This window comes from Camellia sinensis, chromosome 9 (assembly GCF_055761805.1).
Source record: "Camellia sinensis isolate YWXY chromosome 9, ASM5576180v1, whole genome shotgun sequence".
In the NCBI taxonomy this organism is placed as follows: domain Eukaryota; kingdom Viridiplantae; phylum Streptophyta; class Magnoliopsida; order Ericales; family Theaceae; genus Camellia; species Camellia sinensis.
In genome coordinates, this window is record NC_138969.1 from 168,146,539 (window position 1) to 168,156,338 (window position 9,800).

At 38.3% G+C, this 9,800-nt stretch overlaps 1 protein-coding gene across 1 annotated transcript; it reads left to right on the top strand.

The window, feature by feature from the left end:
• The first annotated feature begins 1,101 nt into the window (after nucleotides 1-1,101).
• Nucleotides 1,102-9,800, top strand: LOC114270023 (G-type lectin S-receptor-like serine/threonine-protein kinase At1g61550). The gene is made up of 9 exons (XM_082889536.1): nucleotides 1,102-2,493; nucleotides 4,951-5,032; nucleotides 5,337-5,736; nucleotides 5,827-5,946; nucleotides 6,594-6,793; nucleotides 6,880-7,090; nucleotides 7,955-8,192; nucleotides 8,994-9,147; nucleotides 9,253-9,800. The coding sequence occupies exons 1-9, from the start codon at nucleotides 1,583-1,585 to the stop codon at nucleotides 9,553-9,555; spliced, it is 2,619 nt and encodes an 872-aa protein (XP_082745662.1). The 5' UTR covers nucleotides 1,102-1,582; the 3' UTR covers nucleotides 9,556-9,800.

The following is a 9,800-nucleotide window of genomic DNA, read 5'->3' on the forward strand; positions in this document are numbered from 1 at the left end:
ATACAAATAGCCAAACACTGAAAAAAAAACATTCTAATTGTTGTGTAAATTAAAATTTAAAGAAAAATCAATGTAGTTATGATAAAAGTGTCGAATTAATTGTATTTTCCCCAATCTCAGGTGAGTTTAAGTTGCCCATTATTATTATTCACCATGTTTAGTTCCAGAAAATTAAGTCATTCATTATTTGTTTTTGTTTTTGTTTTTTTTTGTTTTTAGTGATTTTTTTGAATAGTTTATGCAATTTTTTTTTAATTTTTTAGATACACAATCTAAATACCCTAAAAAGTATAATATTTGTGAAAAAAAAAAACTTTAAAAAAATGAACCAAATATAAAAAAATACAAAAATAATATATTTTCATATTTTATTGTATATGATAAATTTGTTGTATTCAATAAATTGGATACAATATAACTATATAAGAAAAAAGTCAATTAAAATATGAATAAAATATGGTTGGTCAAAGGCCATTTAAAGAAAAGTCAAAGTCTACTTTGCGGGGGAATATCAAATTGGTGTCCCCTTTCTATATAGTAGTATAGAATTATATCAGTATAGAGACCCAAAAACATGAATGGGGGTTTGGTGTATTAGTATAGATTAATGAGATATGGTGTGTTTGGTTGCTAGAAAAAGAAATCGATGGTATAAAAATTATTTTGTAGGGCAAAATTAACATTTTGATAATATAAAATGCTGACGTCAGTTTTTTTTTTTTTTTTTAAAAAAAAAAGAAAGAGCTAACGGAGTAGAGGTCTCTGTATGTTTTAGAAAAGTGGAAGAAATTGTAAATTTAAAACTAATGATGTAATTATCAGAAATCTTAAGAACTTTTATATAATTAAATTAGATTTATATGATTTTATCTCATTTTTTATGGTATTCTGTTAAATATCGACCGCCGGAGTTTTGGACTTCTAATATTGATGTATCGATTGGTATTCCAAAATATCATCTTTTTGCTGATATCCAGGCTTTATTTCCGAGGAGGAGTGGGGTATTGCCCTTTTGCCATAGTCTTAACAAAGTTGACCTTGTGGATGTTAAAAATGTTGCCTTAACTTTGGCCAACAACACACAATCAGTAGAGATCAATACAAAATATAAATTATATATAAAACAATAGTTTCCAGCTTTCAATATCATGCATCATACCTACACTCATTTATTTTTGTTTACTCATGTCTCCAATGGATCTGACATTTCCACATTTTAGAAAGTTTACTTTCATTATTAAGAATATAAAAAACACCAATCTTAGATTTTGTGTTGCACTAGTAAACATGAAAGATCAAATTATTCATAAAATTCATGAATAATATGTTGTTTTGCTGAGTTGGTCTTTATCCCCATTTGACTATGCCTCAGCCGGCCTACTTTTATTTCCATAAGATTTCAGAAATTTCCTTCACTAGAGGTCCTATAAACATAGCTTCCAATTAGTTAGTAAAAAAAGTCACAGCCATTGGATTGTATTGCACTCAACTCTCACAACAATGAGATCCAACTTTATAGTTTCTTGCTGATAGAAGCGTCTCAATCGATGAATTGTGGAAGATTTGATTGTATTTTCTGCAAATGGGTATCAGAAACAGATTTGCTTGTGTTTTTCTTTCATTCTCATTGTTCTTGTTTTTCTTAATGGTTCCATCAGAGTCTGCAACCGATACCATAACTCAGTCCCAACCAATGTCTATAGCACAAACTCTAATTTCTTCGGGACAAGTCTTTGAGTTAGGCTTCTTCACTCCCGGAAATTCTAGTAACCTATATATAGGAATATGGTACAAGAACATACCTGCCCGAAGAGTCTTGTGGGTATTAAACAGAGAGAACCCAATTCCAGCCTCAGACAATGCCTCAAGTCTCACAATTGGCAGTGACGGAAATCTGAGACTATTAGATGGCAAGAGAAACACTGTTTGGTCTACAAATGTCTCTGTTCCTTCAAACAAGACAATTGCAGTGCTTTCAGACAACGGAGACTTTGTTTTGGAAGATAATGCCACGGGTTGGATCTCATGGGAAAGTTTCAAGTACCCTTCTGATACTTTTTTGTCCGGGATGATGATTGGATTTAACAACAATACGGGTGAGAAACGATTCTTGTCTTCTTGGAAGACCGATGATAACCCATCACCTTCAAAGTACGTACTTGGACTTACACAAGATGCACCGCCACAGGTTATTTTTTGGAACGATTCTAAGCCAACTTGGATCGGTGGTCCATGGGATGGATGGAAGTTCATAGGTATACCGGATAGGGGACAGGGCTATTCTAATGGACTCAATGTCATTCAAGATACTCAGCAGCAAAGCGTGTTTCTCTCATTCAACATGTATAACACTTCTGGTGTAACCATTATAGTTGTCACACCAGAAGGAATTGTGAAGACAATGGTATGGGTTGAACAAACAAAGAGTTGGTATGTTAATTATGTGGCACCGGCGAATCCATGTGATGTCTACGGATATTGTGGACCAAACGTGTAAGAATTTATGTATTATTGATTGATGTATCTTGATTGATGTGTAAATTACAGATGGTGAGGTACTCATTATATAGGAGAGGATTGGGGAGTAGGTGAGTGTGTGTGGTAGGTGAGTTGAGTGGAGGTGGTAGGTGATGATATATTTTAACAGCCCCCCGCAAACTCAAGGAGGATAGAAACTAACCAACTTGAGTTTGGAGAGAGGAGCAAAACAAGAAAATACATAAAAATAAAAAAAGATAGGAGACACTGTATGGTCGTGTCAGACCATTGGTGAAGACACTGAAAGGTGGTGCCATAACGGTGTAGAGGACACGGTATGCTAACCGGAATCAATGTCGGGACAGTTTATGGGGTCATGTCGGACCGTCGGAGATGCTAACCGGAATCAAATGTCGGGATAGTTTATGGGGTCATGTCGGACCGCTGAAAAAGGCTAACCGGAATCAAATGTCGGGACAGTTTATGGGGTCATGTCGGACCGTTGTAGAAGACTAACCGGAATCAATGTCGGGACAGTTTATGGGGTCATGTCGGACCGTTGTAAAAGGCTAACCGGAATCAAATGTCGGGACAGTTTATGGGGTCTTGTCGGACCGTTGTAGAAGACTAACCGGAATCAATGTCGGGACAGTTTATGGGGTCATGTCGGACCGTTGTAAAAGTTGCACCCTCAAAAGGTGTGCCCAATTTTTCAAAAGGCGTGCCATCAAAAGGCGTGCCCACTTTATCAAAAGATGTGCCATGAAAAGGCGTGCCAGTTTGTCGGGGGTCAAGAGGCGCGCGATGCGCGTGGCTGCCTCGGCTATAAGACGGAGGCTGAGGCTGAGGCAGAAGCGGAGACAGAAAAACTGAGAGAAACCTCTGAAAAATTCTTCGTTTGGCTGAGAAAGATACTCTGTTGCCCAGAAAAATGGCTTCATCGTCTTCCCGCGGGCTGCTCACCCTCTTTCCCGACCTCAACGAGTCAACGAGAGAGAGAACTGGTGCGGTGGCACTGGAAACTCAACCAAGCGCCCCGGAGTTTACTCCGTTGAACTTTCCGATGCGGTCGGTGGAGCAAAGAATGGCAGTGCTGTCAGATGTGGAGGCCAACCAGTATACTTTGAAGGCATGTGTAGAAAGCATGACGGCGGTCACAAATTTGTCGAACCGGCTGCAGAGTAGAACAAATGAGGTGCAGCATTTAAACTCCCAGCTGGCTCTGCTCCAACGCATGTATAAGGATGCGCGAGCAGAGATAAGCGTGCTAAGGGCAGAAAACAAAGAGCTGAAGCGGAAGGCCACCGTGATGTTCCGATTTGGAGGACCGCCATATGCGGCAGTGGAGGAGCAGGGAGTAAATGTGCTCGGTGGCGTGGGAAATCCGGAGGCAACACCGTCAAGGGCTGTCCAAGACGGAGGCAAGAAGAAGAGACCTGCAGCAGAGTAGAGAAGAAAAATCCCGCTGTGGGTGTGAGTGGTGTGTTTGTGGGATTTGTTTGTTTTTTTTTTTTTTTTTTTTTTGGTTGTAAAATGGTGATCGGGGTGAGCCCCGACATGAATAAAATGAAATGAGTTTGATGGTGGGCAGTTCATCTTCTTCTTCTGCTTTTTTTTTTTTTTTTTTTTTTTTTTTTTTGTTTTTTTTTTTTTTTTGCGCAAAGAAAGAAAGAAAAATAAAAAAAAAAAAAAAATGTGGAAGATCTCCTTTTGAGGCGCACCAAGCCCGAGCCCCTATCTTGTGATATGAAAAACATTGTGAGTGGTGGAATATAAAAAAAATAGAAAGAAGAGAAGGGGAGAACCATGTGCGCCGGATGGGAAGAGTAAAAACAGGTGGAGAGGGGGAATATAAAAACAATAATAATAAGAAGAGAAGAGGAAAAGGAATATGAGGAAAGTGGGGCAGAGTGATGCCGTGGAGCTGGCGATCTCACTGTCGGCCATGTGATGAGCACTGGAACCAAAGAAAACAATACATAAAGCAGTGGTGGAGACCTAGGCAGACCAGAGGAGTGGTCTGGTTAGATTAGAGAGGGGTTGGAGATCGGTGGTGAGTTGGGTTTGTTGGTTTTCCGGTGAGTCGATGGTGTCCATTTTGGTGGTGACTCGGTGGCGAGGAGGGTGTTGTGGTGGTGGCCCCGCCGGGTTTAGGGAGGAGAGAGAGCTTGCGGGCTCGAGCGACCTTGTCAAGGATGGATCGCCATGAGCCACGGGAAGCGAGGTCTTGGAGGGAGGAGAGCTCGTAGCAGAGGTCGTTGAGGGTGGCGAACTGGCTCGTCAGTGGGTCGTCGGTGGTGGTGAAATCGTGAGGGGAAATTGGGGAGAAAGAGAGGGAGGTTATGGAGGAGATTAGGGTTTGGGTTGGTTGGGTTTTGAATGATTTCCAATACTTTGATTCTGGTGTTGATTTTTTTTTTTTTTTTTTTTTTTTTTTTGGAAATGGCTTTGAGTTTTGGTTTCACTGGGAAGGTTTTGGCTATGCCTGGCTGGTCTGCCGCCATTGAAAGAGCTTGAGGAAGTTACAGTGGATGTAGAGTTCGAGTGGGCTGCTGTGCGTAAATGTAGCTGCCATGGCCATGAGGGAGAGGGATCATGTCTGATGCAGAGGATCCGGCGGGCGGTCAAGGCAAGGTTGCCGCCCGCCGGAAAGCGGAGAACACCGAGAACACCAAGATCTTTAACCTTGCTCTGATACCATGTAAGAATTTATGTATTATTGATTGATGTATCTTGATTGATGTGTAAATTACAGATGGTGAGGTACTCATTATATAGGAGAGGATTGGGGAGTAGGTGAGTGTGTGTGGTAGGTGAGTTGAGTGGAGGTGGTAGGTGATGATATATTTTAACAAAACGGGGTTTGCAACAAGAACGGATCTTCAATTTGTCAGTGCTTAAAAGGGTTTGTACCCAATTCGATTGAGGATTGGAGGAATGGAAATTGGACAGGTGGGTGCGTGAGGCGAACAGAACTGCTATGCCAAATGAATGTTACTAGCTTAGCATCAGGAAAAGCTAAAAATGATGGGTTTTTGAAGCTGAGCGGGTTGAAGCTTCCCGATCATTTTGTGTATATGTATAATCAGGATTCCTCAGGTTGCCAACAATGGTGCTTGAGTAATTGCTCTTGTGTGGCATATGCAATTGTGACTGGAATTGGGTGTACGGTTTGGGTTGGAAGCCTTTTGGATATTCAACAGTTTGCAATAGTAGCTGGGGACGATCTTTTCCTCCGCCTTGCATATGCAGATTTGGGTAGAATATTATTTATATGCATTGGGGATGAGTAATATTGTGAGTTCTTATATATCTGTTTGATTCTTCATTTTCTCTTCATTTTTCCAGGTGAAAATCATGAGAGAAAAAAAGTAATAATCGTTGTCAGCATAACGACAATTTCTGTGCTTCTGCTCTTTGGTGTCTTCTTGTTTAGTTTGTGCCGCTGGTGGAGATGCAACCATAGAGGTAAGAAGGCTGTCATTCTGTATAATGATTGCTTTCAACGATCAATCATCAATCACTTCATATTTCAGTAAATTAGCAGAGAAATATTCATTTCTTTCTGAAAGTTACACTAAAGATTTGGCCATCAATTTTCTCTTTCATGTTTTAGTCAACAATTATTGTTATTATTATTTTTTTAAATTTTTTTGTGCAGATGCTATGCTACGACAATTTCATAGTTTTCCATGGATTAATGTTTAGATCTATAGTATCGTTGTCATATTAACTAGAAATTTTATACTTTCTGAAGACAATATGCTTTGAGAAAGAACAGTACTTTAAATTATTTTTAGGTGCCACACACAGGATAACTAGTCAGAAAGGGAGACAAATTAAAACCAGGGGTGTAAAATTCAGTAGTCATAGACCATGGCCAATTCCTTATCTGTGATTTCTTGATTTCACTTGTGAAAGAGGAAATTTTGTGCATTAAGTCCTTGGCATAATTGGTTTTTTCCCCCATTGATTCAGAAACCATCATGCTATATTAATTTGGGAAATCATTTTTTTTTTTTTTTTAAATTCCAAATCTCATGGTCATGTAGCCACGTATGAGAAGGCTAATTGATTTTCAATTTTCTGTTCTGTGGTTGAACCATGAACATCAGTAAAGAGAAGCAGTAAGGTAAAAAGCTCGGCTTTGATCACTACAAGAGACACTTCACAAGATAGTATCTGGGGGAATCATGCGACCCATTTGGAGTTATCAGAGCTACCAATGATTGACTTTGTTAAAATATTAGTCGCTACTGATAACTTCAGCAGAGCAAACAAACTTGGAGAAGGAGGATTTGGACCAGTCTATAAGGTAATTAGATTCTTTTCTTCAAGTATATGATTCAAAGGTGACATATATCCATCATCCATATATTAAATAATAAAAATGGACTACAGGGAAAGCTAGAAGATGGGCAAAAAGTAGCAGTGAAAAGACTTTCTAGTCATTCAGGACAAGGCGCGGAAGAGTTCAAGAATGAGATCATATTAATCTCCAAACTACGACACAGGAATCTTGTTAGGCTCTTGGGTTGCTGCATCGATGGGGATGAGAAGTTATTGGTTTATGAGTACCTGACAAATAGAAGCTTGGACACATTTCTCTTCGGTTAGTTTGACTTTGCTCTTTTTTTCGTTATAAAATTAAATAAGTACAAACAACAAATATTAAGTATCATGTTTATATGCACATTAGCAGTTCCATTTGGAATATTGACATTGTATGATATATAGACTAACACTTCCTTTGTTCATGTTTTGTGGTTTGGTATGAAGGAAATGAAAGTCAAAAGAAAATGTTTTCTGTTGACCATGGAAAACAAATTTATTTGGGCATCAAACGTTTTTCACTTTTAAATGGTGACAAACATATTGTGGATTAAACTTTTACAAACACCACCACACCACCTCCACCACCACCAACACTTCCACCACCCTACCACCACGCCTCCACCACCTTACCACCTCCACACTAACACCACCACTATCACAAAGTTTCAAGGTTGCAACAAAACATTGGAAAACATTTTCTGCAAATACAAACGGAATGTAAAATCCATACACTTTTACATGAAAAATTATCTTATGCCAAGTTACCCTCTTTAAACAAACTAATCTCCCCATCAGTTTCAAGTAGGAGTGAGCCACACTTGACATATTCCCCAATTAACTATCTTAACTGGACACATTGTATTCTCACCCTCAGCCAAATTAAATTAAAAATAAAAATAAATAAATAAAAAAGAAGGAAGAAAAAGAAGGCACAAAAAATTATAAGACCTAATATCAAGATTTATAGACTCTTCTTTCTTTCTGTCAATTGTTCATAGCTCATAAATTACTGTCTATCAATGAGGAAAGAAATATAAAAACTTGTGTTCATTCTTGTTCTCTTATTCTCATTGATGGTGAACTGTATTGAGAGGACTGACCATGTTGAATTAATCTTTTTGACTGTCATATTGCCGTTTAGATGCAGAGAAAAGAGAGCAGCTTGATTGGGCTAAACGCTTCCACATTATTCAGGGTATTGCCAGAGGGCTACTCTATCTCCATCGTGATTCGTGTTTAAGGGTTATTCACAGAGATTTGAAGGCCAGCAATATTCTCTTGGATGACAATATGAACCCAAAAATTTCAGACTTTGGGTTGGCACGGACTTTTCAATTGACACAAGAACTGGCTAACACTCATAGGGTGATGGGAACATTGTAAGAAACCCTTACTTCAAATAGATTTTTCTCAGTTTTGCCAACTATTTTCCCTACTGATCCTGGTATGTAAAATATGGAACACATCACTGCAACAGGCTGCCTGATTAATATGTGATCCTAACTAGTGCTGTGCAAATGGGCATGGAAAATATCTTGCATTAGGATGGTGGTGAGAATTATAAATGAGGCTTAAGCTTTAGACAATAGACATTTCTTTAGTGATAATGAATTGTGTCAGTAATATAGCATCTAACAACACCTTCTATAAATATTATTGACAAAGAAAACCCATTTCACGTTTGTATAGCAGAATTCTTGATAGGCAAAAAGGGGTATTATCCTAACTACTTAGCCTTTGCTAAATGGACCGGGCTGCCTAGATGACTGTATTATCATAAATACTTCTGTTATTAGAGAAGCAGCATAGATAGCTTCCAGGTTCTACAAAATAAGCATACCACTAGAGTGCAATCGTTTTGTTTTGTAGAAAAACACCTTTTTTTTATGTTTTTTTTTCCTTTTCTTCTTTCATTTTTTTCCTTTATGATAATGATACACAAAGCAGGAAAAATAAAAGTTATCTCCGAACTATGTAGTATTACTATAGACCTTTTGATATTAACAGAACACATGACATCTAACACTAACTGAGCACATGTATTGTATACGGTTACCAGAGCAGAATAGTGTTTTGCCTTCCCTTCATTTTTCAATCTAAGAGTAGTTTCATTACATTTATTTATTGAAGTCTTGTAATCTCAACTAAGCATAAACATAACATTTCCTCATTAAATGTAGTGGCTACATGTCTCCTGAGTATGCAATGGGAGGGCTTTTTTCAGAAAAATCAGATGTCTTTAGCTTTGGTGTTTTGCTACTAGAGATTGTTAATGGCACGAGGAGTACCAGTTTACATCATTATGATGAAAAACATCATAACCTCCTTGGTTATGTAAGTGCACTAATTTTACCCTAACTTGCTTTCAAACATTTTAGTTGCCACCGCTATGTATGGTTCTTTCAATTTCCTATATTGACCTATGTGAAACTTTTATAGGCATGGCAAATGTGGAACGAAAGCAGGTCGTTAGACTTAGTGGATGAAGCATTGGCCGACTCGTGTTCCCATTCAGAAGTAGTAAAATGCATACATATTGGACTTCTTTGTGTTCAAGATCATGCTACGGATAGGCCAACCATGTCTACTGTAGTTCTTATGCTAAGCAGTGAAATGGAAATTCCGCTACCAAAACAACCTGCATTTACTATTCAAAGTTTGTTGGACTCTGATCTTCGGTCACGATGCAACAATGTATGTTCCACGAATGGCGACATCATATCAACTATTGAAGGGCGATAACCACTCACTAAATTATACTTTGCATAAGTTGGTATAAGACCGAGGATTTGCCTGCCATGAGGAGTGACGAGCAAATTTAGCATACTTCTCAATGACGGAGTTTGTGCAGCTCATAAGAAGTTTTAGACAAAAATTGTAATAGTAACGGGTGTAGCATCTGATATTTCACTCACGATCAACCTGTTCATAGACACGTTCATTCTCGTTGATATATGAAAATTGCCTAAATTTAGTGGTTGTGTTTA

Excerpts from the sequence above, each read along its gene's own strand:
- LOC114270023 (XM_082889536.1), top strand. The coding sequence starts at position 1,583 with ATGGGTATCAGAAACAGATTTGCTTGTGTTTTTCTTTCATTCTCATTG. Across the intron at positions 5,033-5,336 it reads TAGAGTTCGAGTGGGCTGCT|GGGGTTTGCAACAAGAACGG; the intron begins GTGCGTAAATGT and ends TTTTAACAAAAC. Across the intron at positions 5,947-6,593 it reads GTGGAGATGCAACCATAGAG|TAAAGAGAAGCAGTAAGGTA; the intron begins GTAAGAAGGCTG and ends CATGAACATCAG.